Source organism: Mchenga conophoros, linkage group LG13 (assembly GCF_057382185.1).
Source record: "Mchenga conophoros isolate Kocher_MC1m ecotype Shallow Benthic linkage group LG13, M_conophoros_male_GT1.1, whole genome shotgun sequence".
Taxonomy (NCBI): Eukaryota; Metazoa; Chordata; class Actinopteri; order Cichliformes; family Cichlidae; genus Mchenga; species Mchenga conophoros.
Genome location: NC_140538.1, coordinates 29,005,391 through 29,032,499, shown reverse-complemented (window position 1 = coordinate 29,032,499; position 27,109 = coordinate 29,005,391). Strand labels below are relative to the sequence as shown.

At 39.6% G+C, this 27,109-nt stretch overlaps 2 protein-coding genes across 5 annotated transcripts in view; one reads left to right on the top strand and one right to left on the bottom strand.

The window, feature by feature from the left end:
- Positions 1 to 23,592, top strand: part of b3gat2 (beta-1,3-glucuronyltransferase 2 (glucuronosyltransferase S)) — a 63,039-nt gene extending 39,447 nt beyond the window's left edge. The window contains exons 3-4 of the mRNA XM_085297640.1: positions 7,097 to 7,245; positions 19,535 to 23,592. Of these exons, the coding sequence (XP_085153766.1) occupies positions 7,097 to 7,245; positions 19,535 to 19,621 (236 nt within the window). The 3' untranslated portion in view covers positions 19,622 to 23,592. The remainder of the gene's footprint in view (positions 1 to 7,096; positions 7,246 to 19,534) is intronic.
- A 2,972-nt stretch (positions 23,593 to 26,564) lies between these two features.
- LOC146561503 (stromal membrane-associated protein 1-like) overlaps positions 26,565 to 27,109 on the bottom strand; it is a 152,411-nt gene continuing 151,866 nt past the window's right edge. For all 4 annotated transcript variants that reach the window (XM_085297636.1, XM_085297637.1, XM_085297638.1 and 1 more), the window contains one exon: positions 26,565 to 26,711. In XM_085297636.1, the coding sequence (XP_085153762.1) occupies positions 26,565 to 26,711 (147 nt within the window). The remainder of the gene's footprint in view (positions 26,712 to 27,109) is intronic.

Genomic DNA, 27,109 nt, shown 5'->3' with positions numbered 1-27,109 from the left:
TTTATTCCTGCTGTGAAGCACTTTGTAACTCTGTGTTTTGAAAAGTGCTATACAAATAAAGTTTTTATTTTTAGTATTCATTATATCTGTAGTCACCTAAAATGTTATGAAATATGTTACCACAAACAAAACCAAGTGTTTAGATTTAAGAACTTAAATATCCCAAAAGACTGAGCAACGAGCCATCTGCTCCTGCCTCCAAACACTTTCCTACTGTGCTGTTATTTAAAATGAATAAGCTGTGGGTCCCTCCTGTCCACAGCACTGAATATGTGGCAGTTGGAATGACAGATTATTTAAACGTTGGTGAAATGGAAATTTTTACACTTTATGCATTGAATGAAATCAGTAGATGGAGCTTTGATGTGCACACGAGTGCAGCGCGTTGCTCCATTAGTGTTTGGCAGTGTTTGTATTGCCAGTATTGCCTCTTCGTGGGACTCAGAAATAGATTGTCATAAGAGTATTAGCCTGATGATACTATTTAATACTTTGGGACTGGCACGGCTGAGAAACCTTGGCCTGACCTGCTGTTTCTCTCTGAAATGTCCCTGTAGTGAGGAAAGAGCTGGTGGAGAAAACTTGAATCCATTGGATCCCCAAAAAATATTTTTTCCTTTTAAATGAAATCATTGCTGTGGTCATGCTCTAATGCTCCTTTTTGAACAAGAAGTCCCAAATACAAAGGTGCAAGTGAAGCTGAATTAGGAATTAATTATTTTTGCAATTTTCTATAAAAAGACAATTTTTAAGAAAAGTTCAAACAAAGAGTGATTGTGTATCAGTTTGACACACAAGGGAAACAATGTGTTATTTTTTGTATGTAGTGTGGTTTGACTATGATGAATAGATGTAATAAATGAATGCACAGGAGACTCACAGACGTACCCTCCTTCACTGTTTCCAGAATAAGTTTGTATGTAACCACAATAAATCAAACAGCAAATGTTTTTTTTTCTTGTTTACTTTTTCTTGTTTATGAGCTTTCTTGCTAGCTCCCCTGTCCGCTGCGTGCTGATGCATTCTTTGTCTTCTGCTTTTTAGGCTCATCAGGTGGCTGAGTATGTAATTTTGTTGTTAAAGGTGCCCTGTGGAGCTTTATTGTAAAGAATGAATGCTTGTTTACTCACCAGGCTGCATTTTGTGTGTCCTTAAAAGGTCGGGTGATCAGCTGACAGAATTAGTGAGACCTTTTCTTCAACATGATTGGGAAACCCAGTTTTTACATTTTAAACTTTTTTGTTTACCCACTTGTGTTCTTCATCATCACAGGATCAAGCAAAACATAACAAATGTTCAAATACAGCTGGGTACCTGAGACAAGTCAACATTAAAAGAAATATCGATCCTAGTGGCACCGAGTGCTACAGTGTGAGTCCAGTTGTACAAAAGTTTTATGAAACTGTTTGACCAGCGAGTGATGTTCAGCACTGCTACTAGAATTCTGCCTTAAGAGCTCCTGAGAAGTCAGAAAGTACAACCCCAACAGGGGAGTTGTACTAATTTAGACTCTTGATCCTTCAGTAAAAACAAATGTAATGTCTTTAAAAGCTTACGCTGAGCAAAACAATGTCTATACATGCAAAAGAAAACAGTTCTAACTTGCTTTATATGCAGGGCCCAAATAATGATGAACTACAGTCAACATTTTTCTCTCTCCAAACACGCTTATATACCCTTTGCTGATGGGCTTTACTTGCAATAGATACACAGTCATATAGGTCAGCTGAGTGGGTCAGGTATAAAGTGGGACAAAGTTAGCACAGAGTCTGGACAACCTCCTCTTGGGTAAAAATGGCTCAGATAAGCTGTGACGTCCAGTGGCTGGCAGCAGGTTTAGGAGACGCCTATCATGTAATAGCTCTAATAGCTTATCTACTCCACCTGAGCGCCATTTATCTCTGTGATTAGCCTGCAGTATTGCACATGGAGCAGTAATGAGCCTGACACCAACATAACCTAATAACTGTGGAGGTGTTGCAGCACTTTCCTGTGTGTGCCTTTGTGTAGCTAATTTGAAAAAGGGAATTTGCCTGTGGCTTTAGAGTGATAAGTCTTCTGAGTGTTAAAGATGAGTTTTGTTTTACTTCAGTCTTTTTTTTAATTAGAAAATGTTACATTTCAGTTTTTCTGCTAAAATCTTCTTTTTCATTTGTGTGTTCCACAGAGGCACCAACTTGATAAAAAGGGGTCGCCATTAAGTGGACCCAGTCGTTAACCCTAACCTCCGATGGTTTCTCAATTAACTAGTGGATGTCCAAAGGTTGAACATCATAAAAAGAAAAGACTGTCAAATTTAAAAAAATAGCTGCTTTCAGTATTTCAATTCAGTTTTATTTATATAGCACCAAATCACAATTACAGTCGCCTCAAGGTGCTTTATATTGTAAGCTAAAGACCCTACAGTAATACAGAGAGAAACCCTTTGGGCAAGCATTTGGCGATAGTGGGAAGGGAAAACGCCTTTTTAACAGGAAGGAACCTCCAGCTGAGCCAGGCTGAGGGAGAGGCAGCTATCTGGGAGATGGATGTGGGTGAGGGAGGCAGGAAAAGGGACTAATGAAAACTAATGATTAAATGCAAAGTTGTGTGTAAACACATAGTTATATATATCCCAGTAAGCACAAGTAAAGCAGCAGTCCGAGAGCAAAGTGCTCTATTGTGGTGATAATGCACTATGAGGTTATTAAGACAAGATGGGGCCTTGATTATTGAAGACCTTGTATGTGAGAAGGATTTTAAACTTGATTCTGGATTTATCAGGGATCCAATAAAAATAAGGCAATATGGGAGAAATATGCTCTCTTTATACTATATACTATATAAGTCCTGTATGGACACATTTATCTAACTGTGTACATCAGTGTGGATGTGCTTTTCACTTGGTCTAAAGTACACTAAACTTACAGAGAGATAATACATACCAAACTCACTTGCATGTCTGCTGTTTCTTTCTCTGTGTGACCCACTCTGACACTAACTTACCTCAGAGGACTGCTGTCTTGTCTGCTGGCCATGTATCACCGCGTCTGCATAACTGCAGCCTAGAATATTCTGTTCAGCTAGAGGTGGCGGATGTGAGGGGAAAATAGAGGCGAGGATGGTGAATTACCAGGGGCAAATTGCCACACTGATTGCAAAGGCGTGCCACCCACTGATGATTTGCATAAATAAATATTCAGTAATTATGTTGAGACCTTGTGCACAGAAGAAGTTTCTGTCACACGTGGAACTAGAAATCTCTGTGTGAGAAATGCTTAAAACATAACCCACACTGGAGCTCTTTCCTGTCCTGACAGGCGTTTAAGGATGGCTATAAATTACTTTAAACTGTACCACAGTGTTTGGATTTTTTTTCATTGTGTTTTCCTTCACTTTCTGAGTCTTTTTACTTCACACTACACCTGTAAAAAGTAAAGCCATAAAATATTTAAAAGGCTTCTGGTTCACCTCAGGCGTCAGCGCGAAGATCTAACATCTGAAACCTGTGAACGTCTGTTTTCTTTTCCAATAAAAAAAATGCTATGTTTTGGTATTTCTCAAAGTCAGATGAATAATTTGCCAAATTCATGTTATTACTCGTGATTTACAGCAAATTGATGACATGCCAAAAAAGAGTGCTGGGAGTAAAATAAAACAGTAAAGTTGTGGGCTGGAAAACAGGCTCAACAAGGATAGGTCTTAACATTGTGGCTGATGTTGGGGATCAGGTGTTTTTTTTCTTCAGTAAGGAAACGTGGCACACAGGAATGTGTACATACAGGTGCACAAAATATGGAGAACATCCTACCTAACTGCCCCACCCCAGTCACAGAGTCACTAAAAGCTTTATGGTGATATTGAATGGAAATTGAAGCAGCCAGAGCCTTTCGTATGTTTTTCTGAGGATAAAACAGACACCTGTTGTTCCCTGACGATCTCCTCCTCTCCTCCTGTCAGCGCCTCTCGGCAGCACCACTTCTCTCCCTCTAGCCGTTTAGTAACAGTTCTCAGATGAGTCCTGAAGCAATAATTAATGCTCAGAGAACTCTTCTCACAATCACACACATTTGGGAAAATAATAAACTTTTTTCTTTGATATAACAAAATAAATAAATAAAACAATGCAGACAAAGCGGCAATATTCTCTATGGAGAGTGAATGTGAGTTTCATATCTATCTATCTGTCTGTCTGTCTCCTGGGATCTGCTGGAGCCACTCACTGCCCCAAGTGGCCCGTTTACCACGAGGACCACCGCTGCCTTCACCCTGCACTCCTTCTTTAGCTCCTCTCTCAGGCTTTGGTATTTCTCAAGCTTCCCTTGTTCCATCTTCCTGGTGTTGCTTGGTACTTGGTATAGCTACATCAATCACTACAGCTGTCTTCCTCTGCTTGTCCAGCACAACTCTGTGCAATTGGTTAGCCATCAGCAGTTTGTCTGTCTGTATCTGGAAGGTCCACAGGATCTTATCTCAGTGATCCCATTTTGACCTTGGAATTTCTAGACCATAATCAGCACGGATGTTCTGGCAGCTACTTGGTTATGGCATTCCATGTGTGCCCTGTCTGCTAGCATCAGTCTGGCTTCTTTATTTAGCTCCAACAGATCTTCTGCTTGTTTATTTCATTTTGGAGATACTGCGTCTGTGATAAGTAGCTGAGTTTGGGAGAGACACGTATAGTTAGATCTATACGTAAACACTGATAGAATCTTTGTAAATTTTACCTCTGTACATCACCACAGTGTATTTTAATTATACAGCCTTTCAGCATCAAATGAAGGGTTTATGAAAATTACAATGAACTGCTTAGAAATTACAGACATTTCACCTATTTTTAGAGTTTCAAACATGTTAAACATCATTTTTAAGACTTGATTCAGACATGAAAATCCTTTGTGGTCAATGACTGCCTGAAGTCAAGAACCCATGGACATCATCAACTGCTGAGTTTCCTCTGTTGAGATGCCCTGCCAGGCCTTTACTGCAGGCGCCTTCAGCTGCTGCATGTTTGTGGGTCTCTCTGCCTTCAGCTTTGCACCCTTATTGCTAAAGGCGTCTCTTGATTGTGGATGATGGTACACCTACCTCGTTGAGAGTATTCTTCACCTGGTTAGATGTTAAGCACTGAGGTACTGTTGCTATCTTGCAGTTTGTTGTTTGTTTTATTCGCTCCAGTGTCCAATTACGGTCGCAGCAGATGGCCCCGCCCCTCCATGAGCCTGGTTCTGCCGGAGGTTTCTTCCTGTTAAAAGAGAGTCTTTCCTTCCCGTTGTCGCCAAAGTGCTTGTTCATAGGAGGTCATATGATTCTTGGGGGTTTTTTCTCAATACATGAATGTATGTGTGTGAATGTGTGTGTGAATGTGTGGATGACTGGATGTGTAAAGTGCTTTGGGGTCCTTAGGGACTAGTAAAGCACTATACAAATACAGGCCATTTACCATTTATGTATTATTGTAGGGTCTACCTTACAATATAAAGCCCCTTGAGGCAACTGAATTGAATTGAATTGAGCAACTGTCAGTGTGTTATACATCCTTAGTTCATCTTCATGGAGTAAATGAGTTAGGAAGTGGCAGTGGACGGGCAATCAAGCCATTGATGTCTCTTTAACTCGTATGTTCATAAGTAATGAATTTTAAAACAGGCTCCTATTTTCATGTCCGCATGTGTAAGTAAACAACTTTAGCTTAGTCACTCAGTCTTCTATTGCTGTTTCTGTCTACTACAACAGATAGAAAGAAAATGATTTATTTTAACCAGCACAGTAGAGGTAGCTTCAGGCTGCACGGTGGCATCGTAAAGGGAAATAACATCGAAGACAGGAAGTAGTAGAACGCATTCATCTTCTGTGGAAAGTTAAGAAAACATTTGCCAGAAGCAACACACAGCTTAGAAAATTAGATTGAAATTGAGACCATACTACTTGCATTATAGGATTTCATCTGGGAATTAATATTCAGTATTTACAGCACTCACAACAACAGAGTGGTTTGCATGTGTTATAGCTAATCCACTCCTTTGGACCAGACCCAATCACTGAATTAAACTGTAGCACAGAGGTCAGTTTTGGTCCTGTGTTTTTGTCCATTTAATACATAACCATAGATATTTCGTGCTTACTGACAGACTTATTAGGTCAAGATTAAATGAAGGTGTAAATATCTTATGTCATTGTCTAGTGATACACCTAGCCCTGAAGACGAGGAAAAATTAAAATGAAATACTGAGCTGAGGGCCAAATACCAGCGTTCTGTAACTTTGGCGCAGATCTGTTTTACAGTCAGCAAATGTGGTTTTTCAAAATAAAAATCCACAGAGGCCACAGCCATGAATTCCAAGAGCATCAGTTATTAAAAACTCAACGGTACCTAATGTGGCAGTAACGAGAGCTGACACACTAACTGCAGATGACACTTTCTTCTGACAGTGGAAGCTCAAAGAAGGCAAAAATTATGCAAAACAGACTCATCACGTGTCACCTTCAGACCTGTGGCTACAGGGTCAACAACACATCAGATGTGTGAATGACGTGTTCTCCACACACATGCTGCACAAGGTTAACTGCAGCAGCTGCAGGGATTAGCTTTCCTGTTTAGTTTGTCACCTTTGATTTGAGTTCAAAATAAAATTTTGTGGAGTTATGGAAAAGATTATATAAAACTTGTCTCACAATGTGAAATACTTCCGAACCTTCAAATGTATTTCTGGCTGTAGGGCAGCTAATACTTTTTTTCCCCCGCTGCTGTAATTACATGGAGTCACACAGCTGGTTTCTCCCCACAGTTACCAAGTTTTTCTAATCAGATTGATTAAATCTGGTTTCAAGCCACGCATTAATCCCTGCTTCTGCTCCAGCACACTGGCATCCTGAGCATTCTTCCCTCTGACATTCACTTATTTTCCTTCTCATCTACAGTACAATTATCACCAGAGAACGCAGACCCCTGTGGTAAATGAATTTCATATCAGCCATATCACAGTCATTAGATGCACTAATCAACTTGGTCATTTTCTGCTGTGATTACAACAGCCTCGTAATGTCCCTTTTATCCATGCTGGCTAGCGTCTTCATCCCTTCACCTTAGTCTTCTCTTCTTCCTCCGGCTCCTCAGGATTTGCAGTGAATCTTCAGGTGATCCTGGCGAACCCGCGGGCACAGTTCAAACGGCGAGGCTCCCAGCCGGGGATGCAGGAATCCGACTTCCTCAAGCAGATCACCAAGGTCACCGACTTGGAGCCCAAGGCGAACAACTGCACACGGGTCAGTAACCGGGCATGTCTGTGTCTGTTGCAACAAAATGAAAAGAATTTCATTAAGGCGAGGTGATGTGACAGAATTTAACACCTTCTACTGGGACCTGAAACACCCAGTAAAAACATGTTCAAATATGCTGAAGAGGACTTTCCTAGAAATGGAAAATTTCCTTTATACTCAAACTTAAAGCAAAGATGTTCTTTTTAAGACTAACGATTGTCCCATCAGACTTTTGACCAGAACTCAACAACTGTAGACATGTTGAAGTTGGCGACTGCAGTGAGCTTTATAATACACACACAGGTAGACGGTTTCACACAGAAACATTTTTATACATTTTCTTCATTGCTATTTTACATTTTCTTCTCACAGAATGGAGACGTTCCTATGTCAGTCCAGCTGCCTGCTGCAGTACAGTTGCTCACTTTACTCACTCATTTTTACCCTTAAGGTGTATTTCTCTGGTTTTGCATAACGCCAGTGAAAGTGTATTGGGCTCCAAGCACTGCCAAGCCTGAGATGCCTCCTACTCCTGCTAATTTGCTGCTATATTGTATGCGTAGACACTTACATGTAACCTGATCAGACACATTTTAAATGAAATGCAGAAAATGCAGTTCAGATGAAATTTGAATTCCATATTCAGACATTTTTACAAAATTAGTTGTGCAGTGTAGGATGAAGCTTGGCTGATTATACATAGGTGTTATATTTAATCCTGAAACCTGGCCCCTTGTGCAATTTTAAGTTAATGAGCTGATGTCAGGCACTGCCTTGAAAGAACGTGCAAAAATTGAAAGTGATTCATCAAATGATTATGTATTAAAGAAACCTCTTTATACAACTTCCTGGTCCCCAAAAAAGTCCATTCAGTTAGATAAGGCAGTTCAACGTAGTTACCTAGTTGCACAGCTGTTTTCGACCAGTTCAAATCCTGCCATAACCATTAGCTCACACTCCCATCGTAAGTAAAATGATATCACTAAGAGAGGGAAACTGGATTTATCCACTTAAGGCTGCGAGTTTTGCTTATGTCAGTGAAGACCTCTCTTAGTTCTTTTAGCCAAGACATTAATCCTAATATTGACCCTTGTTTTTTGGCCCGTCACCTTCAAGTTCAAATTGTTCCCTGAAATATGTCTCAAAAACCAGGTGTCTAGTCTTAATCTTTACTAAACTGCTAGAATACTGATAGACCGGACCTGATCTACAACGATCTACATTGGACCTGATCTACAACGATCTACAACGATCTACGTTGGACCTGATCTACAATGTCCAAATGATAACAGTGCTATATATTTGATATAGCTGTGGTGTGTCAGTATCTGTATCTGTTTAATTTTAACATTTATTTAATGCAGATTTCAATTTAACGGGGCCAAATAATCATTGATTAGAAGTGTTTTTAACATCCTGTGAGAGGACATTGTACTTGTTAAAGGCTGGAGAGATGCAGTTCTCACCAATGACACAAGAGGCTAAAGAAAAAATGAAGCATTTGGTGTTGCACAACTGTATCTGTGTGTCTCTACACCTTGAAGAAGGTGGAATCACAATCACTTTTAGGGAGCCCACTGGCTGTTTTCTCTTTCCGTCCTAAGTAAAAAAAAATTTTTAATGTTTTTCTTTTTTTTCTTATATGCACACAGGCTCAAGGTCACTGAGCAAACCTGAATTCTAACTCACGCAATGCATTACATTCTTCTCCACTACAGATGGAAAGCAACTTTTATTTTTACTCCTATATAAATGTTTAAAGTCCAAACATTAAGCAGCTGTGCACATTTTGTGAAACTGAATGACAGGCCAACATGTCAGGAGCAAACACTAGTATATCTCAATATGCAGTTTGTAAATAGGCCACATTCAGCCAGAGTTATCAAACTGCAGTGACCTGCACACTGGAGGTGAATCGCACAGGCTAGTGCTTAATAAAAGCCCAATTTATTTATCCAATTTATCAGTTTTAATCTAGCATGTGCACATTTGTGTGTCTGGGGCACAAATACAGCCATAATGATAGTGACCATCACAGCAGTAACCATGGGGTATCCCCCTCCCCCTCTGCTATTGACAGCATGAGTCATGCTTTAAGCTAGTGGCACAGTCTAAACTTAGACACACACAGCCTGAATTGAATAGAAAGTGCGTTATAGCGCTATCAATTCTAGTTGTGTGCTTAGACAGCTTAGATCGATGCAGCTCATCTGAAATCGCCACAGCCCCTGTTGGCACCCGGTTTTATGAAGCCACTCATCCTCTTGACAACCATCACAGAGGCGCCTTAAAGGACTTTTTGTGACAAATGGATCCTATTATGTTTTTACCTTTCAAGGAATACATGAGCTTGAGCTCAACGTGCGATGCCTACAGCTGTTCCAAAAAGTACCAAGTCTGCAAGTGGCATTTACATGCTCTCTTTGTTTTGTTTTTTGGGTGCTTTTCTTATTAACGCCTTAGAGCCAGTTTGACTTTTTTAGCTCCAGACCAGTCAGCAGTGACCACTGGTTATCCATCACACCAGTGTTTGTTGTTTTTTCAGTGGATGAATTTGAGGATCAGTGACAGAAATCCTCAGATTCAAGAGTTATTTATTTGCAATAACTTCTATAGCTCTATCAATTTTACTCAAGTTTATTGATCATTTCTTCTGAGAAATACATCCTGATAATGCCCACTGGGACATTTCATCCGTACCCAATACATCAAAAGCTACTGGCTGTTCTGTAAAAATGGGTTGGGGTGTTTATGGTTTCCCAGAGAGAGGGTTTTAAAGGATTCTGGTGGCCCTGTGATCTTTGTCCTCCCGACACCTTCAGGTTTAAATTGATTTCTTAAATGTATCGAGTTGTCTATTCTTATTCTTTACTAAATTCCTAAAATGATTAATTAGACATTTGCTGAACTCCATCACATTTTCAGTGAGTTTTACCTTGTGAAGCTTCGTTGTTTTAAAATGTTTCTTTTAGTTGCGTCGTGAGGACATCATTGCTGTTGCCAGATTTTATTTTATTTTTTTGTCAACAGCGGAGCCTCAAAAGGATCCACAGTGTGGCCCAACAAACATAATTAGTTCATTAGTTTCTGCTGCTGTTGAAGCTGAAGACAGTGAGGCTGTTGCAGAAAATGAAAGAGGAGCGTAAAACTAAGCAATCTGATGGAAAACATGTTGTAATTATCACTGACTTAAAAAGGTTTTATAGAGAATGTAAAGGTAAGTAACACATTATTAAGTTCAATGACTATATTAGAGTTAATAACTTAATATTGATGTTGTACTACATAAGTGTTGCAATTACCTGAAAAATGCTGAATAAAAATAAGCAAAACAAAGAAACAAAATTAAAAACATCTCTAACATGTGTTTGTACAAGCTCAACTGAGTTTATTCAGAAAATGGGACAAAAACCACAGATGGGTCTGTAACTTTTGTGGGCGGGGATGAGGGGCGGAAAAACAATAGTGCTTTATCTTTTTCAGTTACACAGGTATCGCGCTGTATCGCTGATAGGGATGGGAATTGATAAGAATTTAGCAATTCTGATTCCATTATTGATATCAGTTAGCGATTCGATTCCTTATTGATTCTCTTATCAGTTGTCATTGGGTTCTCATTGTAGAATTCAAACCAGAGCAATTCTGCTTTATAAACGTGAACAGGTAGAAATAGAGGCTGCAGCCTCAGGATCTGGCTGCTGGGGTCGGCATCCACTCAGCGTTCACCTGGGGTCTTGGCTAGCTTAGCATTAGCCTGGTATCTCGACAGATGCTTGCAAAGAAGTGAAGTTGTGTTAGCAGCATAATCTGGTTGTTTCTGTCCTGGATGCAGTTTTCCACTTTACCATTTATCTCGTCCTTTTGTGCAATAAAAATAAATGCCCATATCCATCCTCTAGACCAGGGCTGGGGAGCTCCAGGCCTCAAGATGTCGCACTGGGTCAACACACCTGAATCACACCTGAAACTTCAAGACATGTTGAGGAGGTAATTTAGCCATTTAAATCAGCTGTGTTGGATCAAGGACAAACCTGCAGGACAGCGACACTCAAAGCCTGGAGTCCCCCAGCCCTGCTCTAGACTTTAGCTATTTTTCTATTTTTGAAAGGCAGGCAGACTAACAATTCCAAGGAATTGACTACTGGGAACCAATCTACGAGAACCGGTTCTCAGTTCCCATCCCTAATCACTGATGATTGCCTTGCAGTGTATCGAGTATCTCATAATATCGACATCATTATTATTATTGTTATTAAAAAAACCCAACTTTGTTATTGTGGGCAACATATTGTGTTTCTATTGTATCCCAGGTTACTCGGGATATGAACAATCCCACTGCTAGAGGAAATATGCACACACTCAGGTTAAGATTTTTAACCTGCAGTTAAGTGTAAAAGCACATAATTTTGAGGAAAAAAAATTGTAAATTACTTTTTACAGGAGGTATTTACGTCGACTGTTGCATTACTTTTAAAAAGCTTGGCGTAAGAAGCCTGCTGGAGAGAGAGATACTGATGCACCGATGTGTGGACTGGCTATCGGCCCGATACCGACTCAAATATAAATAAATTAATAATCAGTCAATCTGATATTATGACAATAGGATGATGTAGTCAACTGATCTCTATTGTCACATTATCCGATCAGTTTAAATAACAGTTTTCTTTGTTAATTACGCCACACATTAGCACACAGGTGTTAGTGAGAGTACACGGAGGAATCACAGCACAGAGTTCTCAGCATTTTGGAGTTTCACACCAGCAATGATAACATCTCTTCATGAATGCTGAAATAGTTTTTGATTTGATGACAAACTTTGGTCACAAGTGTTACACAACTAAAGCTCAGATGATGATGATGCCTCCCTGTTGGCTTTCCTCTCACCCACTCTCACTCTCATTATGTTTGGTGGGACTCTTGTTGGTAAGCTTTTAGTGCACTTTACTCTATTAATATTATTTCACTTCACCATTACAGCTTGTTACACACAACAGTGCCCAGATTTTCCTGCTACAAACCGATGATGGTACAACTCAAAGACTTGTTTACCAGTGGAGTACTTTAACTTCACTTTCTTTAAGGCTTGCATTCAAGTACTTTTTATTTTCAGAAAAAAATACCAAAGCTGCTGTTTTATCCGAAATAAGCAAATACAGAATTTAATCATTGTGGTTCAGTATATGTGTGTGCAGGTCACAGTGTTGGGTCCAAGTCCCTGATGGGTTATGGGTAAATGTTTCCTGCAGGGAATAGATAAAGATCCCCTGGAGCTGCTGGATCATCATTTACTGATGGCTGCGGCTGCTGCAGACAGCTCTGTGTTGAAACTATCATCATCATTATCAACCCCATTACACTAATGGAGGCGCCCTGCCGCTGATATTAATACAGGTTATTAGCAGCCCGTGACATCATCAGTCATCAGCCAGAGCAGCCCAGAAAGGACGATGTGGTATCAGCATTTATCACGTCAGCGTTACAATAGCAAAGGGATGTGACATCATCACTCATAAAGTCACTCATGTGAGGCTAAAACGCGAAACATCGCTCAGACAGTGCAGAACGCAGCGCGTCTCACACACTGTCACATCTGTCATATAGACACATCAGTAAAAAATGACAAGGCAACAACAAAGACTGTGGAATCTAAATCATGTTTAGTTTAAGTATATAAATAATACCTAGTGCTAAAAATCAAAAAGTAAAAGGTAAAAGCTGACTGGGTAATACAGTTTCTAATCAAAAGTATTTGTAAACATGCAGTTTGACTTAAAAAAAAACAAAAAAAAAAACTAGACTGACATAAATCTTTGCATAAACTTTTTACACTGCCACCTCTGAAAAAGTTGAATATTAAGCACATAAGTATAATATAAAGAAAAATGTTGCCCTTTTTAGCTTGAGGTGAAACTGTGGAAACAGCAAATGCCGAAAGGTCTTATGGAATAAAATTCCAAGTCATAACAATCAGTTACACAGTAGCTACACTACTCTTCACTATTGAGCAGTGTAGCTTTCAATTTTGCTTCAGTTTTGGTCATGATTTTTATCAGGATCTGTCACTTTATCACACAAATTAAGTTCCTGTTCTGCTCATTAGATGTTACTTAAGCAACTTTGCATGATTCTGAAAGGCCCGTCTCTCTTTAGGTTTCGTTTAATTGGCTACTCCTCGTAAATAGAGGTTTAAACAGCAGCTAGCTGTTTTTTTGCCTTGTAGAGTTACATGAGGAGTTAAAGGTAAAAATATAGCAGGAATGACCTGTTGGCTTCGCACAAATACTGGAGACAATTCGTTTGGCTCTGTAGCAAGTTTGACAAATGTATCTACCTGCACATGAAATCTCACAGACACATAGAGCCACAGCGAGTGTCAACATTAAGTAGCAGAGGGGGCTGTTAATCAGTTTCAGCTGGTTTGGTGTCTTTGCGGGGAGACAACCCCAAAACAGGAATGGTTTTACAGTTGGAAAAACCTGTGTTTTTCTTATTGGGTTTGCACACATCTCAGGAGAGACTTTGACCACCTCTCTTTACAAACTAAATCCTTTATGCTTCTTGGCTGCTGTGTGGCAACTAGTAGCTTCAGCTTTTCCACAGATAAACTCTGAAATTACTCAGACTGTAAATGGTAACTGTCAGTATCTCAGTGTTTAAAAATTCAGTTTGGCTTTGTGAGGGAGTAATGCATCTGAGTGAGAAGCACACCCTATTTCAGGGCCTGTTTTTAGTATGAACTGTAATCATTTTGGGTCTACACCTTGTTCTTGGTTTTATTGGTTAAGACTGGTCTGAACTGGCTTATTATTATTCATATTACTGGAAGATATTACTTTTACCAGCAGACACACCCTAACTCCAGCTCTGGGCACTTTGAGGACGGTATCTGGGATCAGACCATAGAACCTGAACGTCGACCTTGACAATGTAGGCCAGAAACGCTCATCTGACGGCTGGGTCAGTTTCTGGAGACGACTGTCAGGAGCTGTAATGTAGTTAGATCGAGAGAGTAACGGCAACAGACAGCAGTGACAGGACAAGAAAGGAGGGGGATGGCAGGAACAGATGGAGACAGATGATAGCACAGGAGGGAAAGGAGCTCGAGGAGAGAGAAAGGATGAGGAGGGTAAAAGCCTATGCAGAGAAAAGAGGATACATAGATTGATTGAGGAAGATTTTAAAAAAGAAAGAAGACAGAATGACAGGGGACCCAGGGAGCTCTGGGGTGAAAGACTGCACTGCTGTCTATTTCATTACAAATGGCTCTCAGCTTTCTGCCAAACTTAATTTTAGTGGCATTAATGTGGCTAAACACATCTCTGACCACTTCTTGGTCTGGTTTTTGGTGACACAATCCTTAAAGCATCTTGAGTGCATTTACAAATTAGGAATGCATTTTTCCTTTCTGTCGAGTGAGAGATATTTCAGATTCAATTGAATGTAAGAACCGAGCCTGGAGAAGCTTATAGACACTGGAAGCAGCAAGTGAGGAAAGGTCTTAATAAATAAAATCCCAAGTCGTGACAATCAGGTAAATTCTCTCCAAAGATTTGGAATCACTGCTAAGCAGATTTGATTTCAGTTTAAATGAAGTTTAAACCATTAGACGAAACTGATGACGCTCATTTCCATCTTCACATATTTTATTCTTAGACTTAAAATTGAACACCATCTCTCTTTTAGCCAGGGAAACTGAGCCTTTAGAGCAGCCTGAAGTCTGAGTTCTTCGCTCTGGGTCTGGATTATATTTACATAGGCTGACATGATTATTTGAAATTTCTTGGCCATTTTGGCCAGCAGTGTGCATATTACAGAGAAGAGAGAAGTAAAACATAATTTCAGATTCATTTGAATACACTCCATGTTGCTAAGTTGCAAATTGAGTTGCAAAACTGACATGCTTCTTTTTATTCATAGTGACTTTTGTAAAAAGCAGCCTTACTTTAATCCATCTGCAGTATGGTGCTGAATCCAAAATGAGTTCTCACTTTTTCCTTGCTGTGCCATGATTATCTTTTCAATCTGACTCTACTTCACTCTAGTGCTCCCTTCCTAGACTTTTGTCACAGGGAGTCTGAAGGAAATTTAAAATCATTGTTAGCGGAAGTGACCCAGTAAAAAAATAAAAATAAAAATAATAACACCTAAATTGGTCTGTTTTATATTAGGTAAATCAAAGCTGTGTCCTTTCTGTACAGCAGGTTCTGAAATACTGTTTTGATATAAACCACTGACATCACAGAGGTATTTAAAAGTGTCGTTGGTTGCTGGAACCCTTTTTCTTAAAAATTTGTGTCACTGTTTCGATACCAAGAGCAAAAGCTCCTGTTTGAAGGAGCAATAATTAGCACATAAGACATCAGGAGATGGCACTTAAAGAAATGTGTGTTTATTTAACTGGATGTTGGATTTAGGGGCTTGGCCCCTTTGATAGGAGTCTGAATAGAGGCAGCTCACATCCACTAAATAGTCATTGAACTGGACCTTTCCACTGTGTTGGTGCCTTTTGTGGTATGAGCAATCCAAGAAGTTTGAAATTCCAGTGCATTATTAGTCCATTACTTAGCAATCTTCCATGTGGAGCAGTTCTTTTCAAGGACCAGAGTGTAGGGCCCAGTGCTGATTGGAAGACACACAAAGTGCTAACTCTTAATTCATGTAAATGGGAGGAACAGTAAGCCAGCCATCTGGCTCGCCATGCTGGCCCTCGCCTTGGGAGAAGACATATTGTCACTCATCTACGTGGATATAGCTTCCTTTCTGACTTTCAGAACTTTATTACCTGGAAGATTGAGCGTGCATCAAGACAAAAATTAGCAGGGAATTTAAAAGCCTGAAAATCACTTGGAATATGAAACTAAAACGTTGTAGGGGATACGCAGCGCGTGTGGATGATGAAACAGTGAATGAAGGAATGCCTATTTATACACAAACTGAAAGGGAATTGAATGCAGGGGGTAAATGAGATGCGCATGTACAGGACAGGACACAGAAATAAAAAAGAAGTGAGGTTAAAAAAACAAAAATAAAACAAACACAGAATGAGATAGAGGAGGGACAATGACACCAATCTATAAATTCAAGAAACTGGGAAACACCAAAATAATTTCTGAATTTATTCCTTGAAGAGCACAAAGCAAACAGAAACCAGAGGCTCAATAAGGAAACAACACAATAGAATAATGAGGAAATAAAAGTTGTAATTCAAAGTCTAAGTAAAAGAAAACAAAACCTAAGCAGAAACTTTGAAATGAAAACAAGACACGCTGAACTAAACATGAGCACAGGGAGAAAACACTAAGGCCAAAGCTAGAACCTAAATTTCACATCAGTTCAGTTTTATTTATATTTTTATCAAATCACAACAACAGTCACCTTGAGGCCCTTTTTAGAGTGGAATAAGGTAAAGACCCTACAATAATACAGAGAAAACCCCACCAATCAGTCATCACACATGAGAAAGCCCTTGGTGACAGTGGGAAGAAAAAAACCTCCTTTTAATAGGAAGAAACCTACAGCACAACCAGGCTCAGTGAGGGGCAGACATATGAAGTAACCGGTTCAGGGCAAGAGGAGGAAGACAGGACAAAAGAGAGCCAGAGATGAATAACTAATGATTAAATGCAAAGTGGTGTATAAACACACACAGAGTGAAAAGAAGTGAGTGAAGAAGAAGCACTCAATGCATCACGGGAAGCCTCCAGCAGCCCAGGCTATCTGCAAGGCTGACGACAAGAACCAAAAACTCTCAAATGACATAAAAGGATACAAATCAAATATAGAATCAAACCACAACCCAATACTAATAAAAACGAAGAGCTCAAGAAAAAAGACACAACAAATAAACCTGAATACAAAAACTTGAAGAGCAATCTAAAACACAACGTCAAAGTACAAAAGTGAGATGAGCTAAATACAAATATCAAGCTCAATAAAACATAACTGAATAGATTTAAAATAGATTTAAAGAGTTAAAGGAAAATTCAGAAGGCTAAAGACAAGCAGGTTTGTGTGTCTGCATGATGCACCTGTGCATTTTATTTATGCAGCATGCTACTTAAGTATGATAAGTTAGCATCCAACTTTTAATCAAACTCCATCAAACATGATGGCAGCCAAACACTACTGTTAAATCCAAAACCAATGGGTGACATCACAGCCTCCGCTTTGCTCCAATTGTGATCTGAAGAGCTCTGAAAGGAAAAAGCCAAAAACATAATAGGTCCCCTTTAAGGTAAAAGTTCTGCTATATAAGTTCCTCTTGCTCATAGGTAGAAACAGGCCTTCCCCCACCATATGCTATTAAGGGGGAAAAAAGCACAGAGCTCTCTAACCTGAAAAAGCTTTTTTTGTCTCCGAGTTGCCTGAGGGTGGAAACGAAAGCTAGAGCAGGAAATAGGACTGAGGTAAAACCAGCAGTAAGGCCATGGGAGAGAAAGTGGACTTGATGAATGAGGAAAACAGAGAGCAAACTGGGGGGAAGAGAAGAGTATACGGGGAACAGGGAGCGCACTCTGGCTGCATAATTGGCACGCGCACGCACAGATACCATTTCCCCCACAGCTCTGGAGCGGCTGCTACATTAGCCTCGTTAGATATGCAAAGCGGGCCAATTAGCAGCTCAGTGTGCAGGAAGTGACACGTTCCACCTGAAGAAGCGCAAAAACAACGTCAGTGTCCACAGCCAGCAATAAATCATGCCTTTGTGAGTCACTGTGTGTGCAGTTTCGGACACACTTGAATTATGGGCTCATTAGTTATAAACTCCCCCCCAAAAAAACTCATTTGAAACTACATGGAATGGAATTTGTTCTCCTCTCCAGGAAAATATCAATCGTTGCATCCATTGTACTGTTTTCTCACCAATATATTGCTGTGAAATTGACTGAAAACACAAGACAAACAGCTGCAGTGAGGTGCGTGCTGCTTTTGATTCAAACCATTTCGAGGTGTCAGGCTGTTTCCTGCAAGTGGAATCCCTCGCAGCACACCAGCACCATCAAATCCAACAGCAGGAGGATACAATGCTATCTCTGCTGCAGAGAACACAGACTTGTTTTTTACTCCATGGGGCATTTCATATGCAGATCATCGAGGACTGAAGGTTCAAAATGCATCTGCAATGAGTGGAAATACAACTGCACACTTGATTTAGACCAGTACATTGGTTTCATACTGACACCAAGAAGCCACTGAGTAGAAATCACCACTGATCTGTGTCAGTAAATATTGTACCTCAAATTTTTGTATTAAAATCCTAATAGTTTATACTTTCATAGAAGAATAAAAGGACAGTGATTTGTGCAGTTAAAAGGACACACCTTCCATCTCAGTAAAGATCAAAGCACCATGCCGCATGCATGTTAACTTAAACTCTGTTTTTTCCACCACCTAACAACCTTTTAGTTCCAGGGTATCACACAAGGCTTTCAATTTGTGCTAAATAAGTGATTAATAACAATTTCTGTCACTAAATCTAGATAATTCAATCAGATATGTTTCAAAAACCATCAACTGCACAAATACAGAGGAAACGAACACTCCGCCATCTCCAAGCTAGCACACAGCTACAACCTCCTGTGTGGACACACCTGTCAGTCAAAGCAGCCCCACCCCTAACTTTAAGTCTCATCAGTATCCAAAACACCAAACGGATTTGTGTGCAAGGCTGTAAACATGCTTTTTAAAATGGGAATCAAGTCCAAGTCAGGTTCTGTGAAGGCTTTTTCTGGAAACATAAGAAAGCTTGTAAGAAAATGAACAGTGAGGCACATTATCAGACCACCATTGTGCAGCGATACAGGAGGAGAGAGGAGGGACAGAGCCCCCCGAGTAGAGCTGTTCCCACTGTCATACACTCATGACAGATTTAGCCTACTATTATTAGTTGACAATAGCGGACAGTTATCAAACAAAGAGTGAAACAGTATCAGTATCATCTGCTGGTTCTTTATTTTTTTATATGTGTAATGGAAAGTAATATGATACATTACATGTGTAGTTATTACGTTTGTTCTGATAGACTTGTTTTCCTGGTGATGTTGCATTTCTATATCTCAACAATAAAATGAGTTTAATGTACCCTGATATTTATTGTAAAACCAATCCCCCACCCTCATATGTTTTTATATCTGTTTGATGGTTTGCTGGTGTATTCCTTTTCTTTGTTATTGTTGTTGCATGAAACCATCAACGGGAGTGTGTTTCACACGACTGCCTTTCTTCTACTCTTTTTTTAGTGCATTACGCTTTCTTTGCCGGCAGATTTTCTGATTCTTCCTCTTCTCTTTTTCAGGTGCTGGTTTGGCACACTCGCACAGAGAAACCACATCTCGCAAACGAGCCCAAACATCGAAAGGACACCGTCGCCATCGAGGTGTGATCGGGGCCATCTCTTGGCTGAGACTTCCAGCAGCACTCTGCTTTCCTCTGCCTTTCGGGTTAATACAATCTGCTGGTGATGGACAGAGTCTCTGAGGAGCTGCATGATTCAAGACTCCTTGCTGTCTTTCAAACATGCTCTGTGAGAACTGGATAGCACCAAATACCTTTTACAAACTGGAATGACCTAGACTGTTCATTTCCTCGCATCCACAGCCTGCTGATGTAAAAAGTAAATGTTACTAGAAATGTAACATATCGTGTTGCTGAACTGAAAAGTGCCATGTGAGACGCATCAAATCATTGATATGTTTTTTTTAATTAACAATTCTGTGTCCTAATTAAAACCATGAAATTGTGATAGAATTGCTAAAAGAAGAAAAGGCTTGTGTGCCGGATGTGAGGCATACTGCTAAGGTTTCCTAGTGTGAAAGGAATGTTTAACATTTTTGTAGGGATGCACTGATACCAACACCAGTATTGTTTACCCGTTTGATACTGTGTTCATGTAGCTACTCTGATAACAGCTGTCACACAATGCTAACCTCTCCTCTAGGAGTTGGCTCTCCCACTAGTTTGTAAAGTCCTGTTCCCAAAACTTTGAGTTCAGTGTTATGACTGTCATCAGCATTTTTGAAACCAGACATCACAAGCACAGCTGTGAAACTGAAGGACACTACATGTTTATAGGGTAGCTGCTTTTCAGTCCACAAGTAAGCCCACCCTAAAGTATATTCTACTTTATTGTTCTTGTGGACACTTATTGGGACTAAAATTTGCAAAATAAGAATTGTGTTGTATTCATTAGGATTTAAAATGTGTGATTGAGATCATAAACTCATCAGGAACGTTGTTACTGTGGATTAAGGCCTTTCTAGGCTGCCACAGGGCGAGAGGAAGAGGACACCCTTAGTAGTCTATTGAAGACTCAATTAGAAACAGCAACAGAGGCAGTAAGACAACATACCCAGTCACTGCCCAAAGTCTGCAAATCCAAATGATATTAGACAGAGGTGTGGACTCGAGTCATTAATTTTATGACTTTAGACTTGACTTGAAAAAATGTTCTAAGACTTGTGACTTGACTTGGACTTTTACACCAATGACTTGGGACTTGAATTGGACTTGAACCGGTTTACTTGAAAAGACTTGATATTTTACCCCAAATATAAAATTTAACATGCATATTATATGGAGATTGAAAATGTGACGTCATTCACGGGTAGAACCGCAAAGGATTCTGGGAACTCGTGGCAAGCGGTACTAGCGCACGCAGGCTTTCAATTGAAATCAGTCACACAGCGATAAAAAGAAACACAAAAATGTCAAGAAGCTGTTGTATTATTAACTGCAATAGCCGGTCGCATGACAGCCACGGGAAGCCGACGGGTAAAGAGATCGGTTGTTATCGGATTACGTCGTTGAAGAGAAATTGTTCGAGCCATGTTTCCGAAGTAACAAAGGCGACTGGATTTCAGCCATTCAAAGACCAAATATAACGTCCCAGAACCCTCCAGCTCACAGGTTAGTCTGCTCCAAGCATTTACACAAAGGTCAGTCTGCTGTTGTAGTTAATGCGTCATTTTTCTTAACATAATTGGTGATATAGGTTACAAGCAAGTCTGGCGCTGAACAGAAATTGTCGCGCTATGCTCCTTTATTTATTGTGTTTATTGTGCATAAATAGTGAATTGTCCTGACACAATATTGCGTTTCGCTTCTGTTATTATGGTACATTGACAAAAACATATACTTTTATTCACAGGATAAAACAGTTGTTTTGTATCACTAATTGCACAGTAGGATTACAGCATACAATATTATTGTCACTGCTACATTTCTGTAATGAACCAGAAATTATTTCCACTGCTAATTAATTATCATTGAGCTCAAAGGTCCTATTAATAAACGGTTAATGAATGTGTATTTATGACGACGATTTGTGAGACTGGTAAACTTATGATACGTACGATGGTCTTTACTTTCTACACGGTGCATTTCAAGGTCCTGCACCCATCCGTCGGTAAACTGTACCTGGGCTTGTTGCAGTGACCTGAAGTTACTAAACTTCATGAGTGTATGCACTCACTCCAAGAACCGTATGATTATAAATATGCATATAAATATGCTAAGATGAGATAGCTGACTTCATCTAACTAGCAAATGTTGTCCAGGCTACGTTGGTGATGCAGTTTTTTTTAATGTGTATGATATTTTTGTCATGTGATTTTAAAGCCAGTCCTACAACCGCATCCAAGAATAACATGCAGCTTATCTCAGAACTGTCGGTGAAAATTATTCTTGGAGCTAGGTTTAATTGAGCTGCATTTTAAAGAGGTGCAATTTCACAATTTGTGTATATTTTCTAAGTTCACTATTTTGTCATGTGTTGAGAAAAACACAGATTTAAAAATTACATGGTCTAATATTTACATTTAGCATAAAACTGCAACATGCTTTTTTTCGTTTTTTTTTAAAGACTCGAAATGACTTGAAATTCAAAGTTTCAGACTTGTGACTTGACTCGGACTTTTACACCAGTGACTTGAGACTCGACTCTGACTTGCCTGACATTACTTGAGACTTGACTTGAGACTTGAGGATAAAGACTTGAGACTTACTTGAGACTTGCAAAACAATGACTTGGTCCCACCTCTGATATTAGATGGCCTTAAAGGAACATCAGTTTGATGATACAGAGCCAACTGAGCATTCATGTTACAGGAAACATTTATTTGAATTCTGTAATTAAATATCTCTGTTCTTAGTATTGGCAAGTACCCTAATGTAAGTTTGATTGAAAAAAGAAGAAGGTATTTCTGGATCCCTACAGTTTTAGAAACATGATTGTTTACTGGTACCAATTTCACACCCATGCCAAAAACTGGCATCAGAAGGCTTTCAACATAAAATTAGCTTAGCGTGAAGACTGGAAGGTAAAATATAATTATTTAAAAAAATAACCCCAGTAATGACCCTAAACACCTCCACACATCCTGTGTTGAATTTTTGCTCATTGTTAGCTAAACAGAGCAGAAATGGCTATCCTGATCCTTTAAGGAATCTGGCCGAATATCTTGCTAGCATTCTAGCAAGATTACAGTCTTTGCTATAAAATGCAACATAACCCACTACAATTTAATTTAAAAAAAATTCTAGAGATAATGTAGTAACTAGCTTCAAATGTGTTTGTAGAGGCATCTTTGAACTTTAATTAGGGGCAGGCAATTAGCTTTCCTTCTCTGGTAGTTTTTATGCTAAGCTAGGCTCCAACTCTGTAATTAATAAAACATTTTTTCCAACCTCACTCTTGGAAACTGAAGAAAGTGTATTTCCTAAATTACTGGGACATTACTATTCTTCCCATAATTCCCCTGAAAAATTTGGGTGTGTTTAAAAAAAAAAAAAACAGTTTGAATCCTTTTCATCAAAGTTTTAGCTCAGATTTCACAGTAATGTCAGTTCGACTGCTGGCTGTGAAATACCAATCAGATTCTGTCAGGAACAGCCGCCCCGGTCTTCTTTGTTTAAATTAAATCACATGAATGTCTCAAAGTTAATGCTGTTAAGGTTGATTGATGCCTAAATACTATTTAATTATTAGAATGAGCTGATCATATAAACCTAATGAAGTGACAACATGCGTTTTCTCCTCCGTGTATATGAGGAATGTAATGAAGTTTGGAAGTGGCCCACATCAAGTAACAACACTCCTGACAAGCAGCCATCAATAATGTAGCATCTGTGAGCTGACAACATAGGAAACCCATCTGTCAGCAGAGAAGGAAAAAGAAATGGAGAAGCTGGTATATAAGCGGTACAACACAGGCGGCCACTTTCACTGTTCTAATGTGCAAAGAGCTCTTTTCCTGACAGCAGTATTGTCCTGAGCACTGAAGTTTAGAGGGGACTGTATGTACAGTTGTGTTTGATGTACACACAAGAAATAAAAACAAGCCTTATTATCCAGGATTCAACAGCTTTTATTTCAAATGACTCACTTGTAAAACAGGCATCAGAAAAAAAAGGAGAAAAGAAAGTAAAAGATCTCAAAAAGATAAAACCATATTTTTAGAGTCATTAAACAAAGATGATCACAGAAAATTTCCTGCATATTTACAGTTTTAATGCATAAAACACATCTTTTTCCCTGTACTAGGCACCAGAAAATGTAAACACACTGGAAATAAACCTGGATGACATTAAGTTATTAAGAATATGTTGTTATAAACGTTCTCCCACAGAGTGCTACAGTTATTGCATGGCAGAGGGACCCTGTACAGACATGAATCTCTGCATCGGCGCTCGGCAGTGTGATCTGAAGAACTGAAGAGTAATGATGATGTAATGATGAACCCATCAAGGATTTTCATACAGGTCCACTTTAATCTACCACTGTTCAGTCCCATTCCTGCTGCCAATCTAGCCCTCTGATTGGTCATCCAGGTTTATTTGCTGCAGACTAACTGTGCTTTTCTTGTACTACACACAACAAAACATCACACAGCGAATGGCGGAACATACGGTTACAGCATCATACATGGAAGGACAAGCATTCTGGGTGTCACACTGGTCCAGAATTTCAAATAAAAAGACAGATTTCCAACTCAGTAGTTGGGACCAAACTGCCAGTTCTTCTATATTTACCACTCAACAAAAATCTGAGACGCAGAATCACAATCAACCACTGATACAGTACCTGCTCTGCTATTTAAAGTTTAGTTAAGACATACTGTTGTGATCGCAGGATTCCAGTGGTGATTTAATTTCCCTCAAGGCGCATGGGAGAGGGTGCACACTTCAACAACAAGGAATATTTTAACTGGGTTGGAGCCCAGTCTGCACTAAACCTAACGCGTTTGGTTTTAAAACACTTCAAAACATCACAGCGAGGCCACCAAAGGCACCCAGGGGACTGCGGGACCGCCCAGCAATTACTGAGACTTAAAGGGAATGTTTGACATTTGAAGGTTTGTGTTGTTTTTTTTAATGCAGCCATCAATTTGAGTAACATGGACAAGTTTACCTTCGGTTGACAAAGTATACTGGATAATGAGATGTGCCTCTACACACGTATGTGTGTTTGTGTGTATAAATACATATAACGATAAAAGACATGTCAAACAAAGCATCGGCTTTGTTAAGCATTAGCTCTTTTAAATAACTACGCTAACTGTGCTAATGGCTTCTGTTTGTTAAAGAGATGTATGTTCATGGTACTCAAGATGAAAGAGTGCAGTTATTGCAGTCTGTCCCTGTCATGTCGCTAGATAACTAAGCAGATGAGTCGGTGACCAGTTCCAGAAAATTCTTTTAGCTAGCACCTGTAGGTTAAGAATTGCCCTAGCGCTATGTAGCAACTAGCTGAACGGAAAGATTTTAAACAGTTTTAAAAAGTCAAAAATAAAAATAAAAACTGAAAACTACACATTGACTACACACATTGATGTTTGTCTGACATATAAGCGGATATGTAATAAAGGATAAGCTAAGGGTCGAGTAACTCTGGCACCTTAATTGTGAATCAATTGCCGAGCAGCTAACAACATACAATAACGCAAAGTCTAGAAATCAGGAAACCTGTGATAATATATTTACATTTACAGTGTGAACTGTTTGAATTGCGATACATTGGATATTTTGTTTAACTTTAGAGAGACTTCAGTTTGTTTGTTTTGGTTGTTGTTTTTGGATCATTTTGAACAGTACCAGATTAGCATATCTACATATCGTCTGCTAAATTAAGCTAACTGCATCTAACTGCTAGCTTCAAGTTTTACAGCAAACAAAGTTTTTTCTTCTTCTTTTTTCAAGAAAATATGTACTTATATATTTAGACCTGTGGATGTGTGGGGAAAACAGTAGTTTTAGATTATATGTCAGCAAGCCCAAGCATAACACATTTTATTTCTCTAACTTTAAAATATTATAATTATATAATACTTTATAAAAAAAGTATTACTATCAAAACAAAAACCATAAAATAGAAAAGAAAATGGAACAATTTAGGCTATTTAATTGTTTATTTTAAAAAAAAGTCTACCATAAACACAGAGATTTATTATATACCTTGGGCAAGTGGTTTCCCCACAACTGAAAACCACTGGTGTAAGTCATCAGTACACTGTCTGCTGTGGGAATAAGCTGAACCCGCAGAGACTGAAACAAGACAGCTTGACTTCACACGTTTCAAAGGGAAAATGGTTGAACTGTTTGATCATTAGTGCAAAAATAAAAGTAACACCTACTGTATTAGCAGGTCAGCGAGACCTCATTTTTTTTTAGCAGAGGCTAAAAAACCTTCGACCAAAGTTTTTCTGAGCTGAAGCATTGACCTCTCTCCCCTGAAAAAACCCAGGAGATTCACTTTTTTTTTTTCACATAAATACAGTACTGCTTGGACGATTATCTGCTACGAGGCTGTGCTTGCCCTAAAGGAGCAGGAAGGGAAGGAAGAGGGACCATCACAATATACAGTGCAGAGAGAAGGGAGAGGACAGGTAGCATAGACCAACCACAAGACAGCCATATCTACTGCAGATACTGAGAGACTAACTATCCAGTTTGGTAATGATATCATCTTAGTATTACAGACACTTGGAGTTTTTGCTCCAGCAGCTTTGTTACATCTCTTTTGTTTTCTTTGTCTTTTTCCGACAACAACAAAAAGGAAACCAGAAAAGAAAAGGAAGTCAACTATAGACGCAACATAGCGGTTGCCGGGTTTTTTTCGTTTTGTTTTTTACTGCTCCAATCCATTGTGATGTCATCTTGGCCCTCTAAAGGAACTGCGGTGAAGGTGTGTTGGGGCACACGGACTGTCCTTGCTGTATATAATCAGAGCTGAAGGTACATGGATTGGTTGGAAAATATGGGTGTTTTCTTGCCATGTCGCTGCCCTCCACTCCCCACCCCACCACCACATCCTCTGGACCCCATCCTCGTCACTTCCACAGCTGAGTGCTGAGGGTCTGGCCTGAAGCCGGGGATGGAGCTGCGGGCCAACCGGCCCCAGGGGTGCCTGATTGGCTGGAAGCAGCTGGCGCAGGCCCTCCACCACTCAGAGCCATGCCTGACATCTGCTGGGTCATCTGAGATAGAAAACAGAGGAGAAAAGTTACTGTTTGAGTTCATCAGAGCAAACACAGAGTTATTCTGTCATTTCAGAGCCTGGAGGTGAGTGTTGGGGTTTCTCCATCCTTTAACTCCACTTCCTGGCTTATTTCCAACCCTCTTTAACATCCCCTCTGTTCATAAATGCTCCCTGCCCTCTCTCCTCTCTTTTCACAATCCCTCACCCTCTTCCACATCCCTAACTCACTCCCCTTCTTCCCTCCATTCGGTCTTATCTATTATGAATGTGCTTTGGTGCAGTGCTGCTCACTTATCTGGTCATCAGAGAGCTGAGAGCCTGTGTGTAGGTACTGTGTGTGTAGTAATGCATGTGTGTCAGCTAACCAAGCACTCATCAGCTCACCGTTCCATCTTC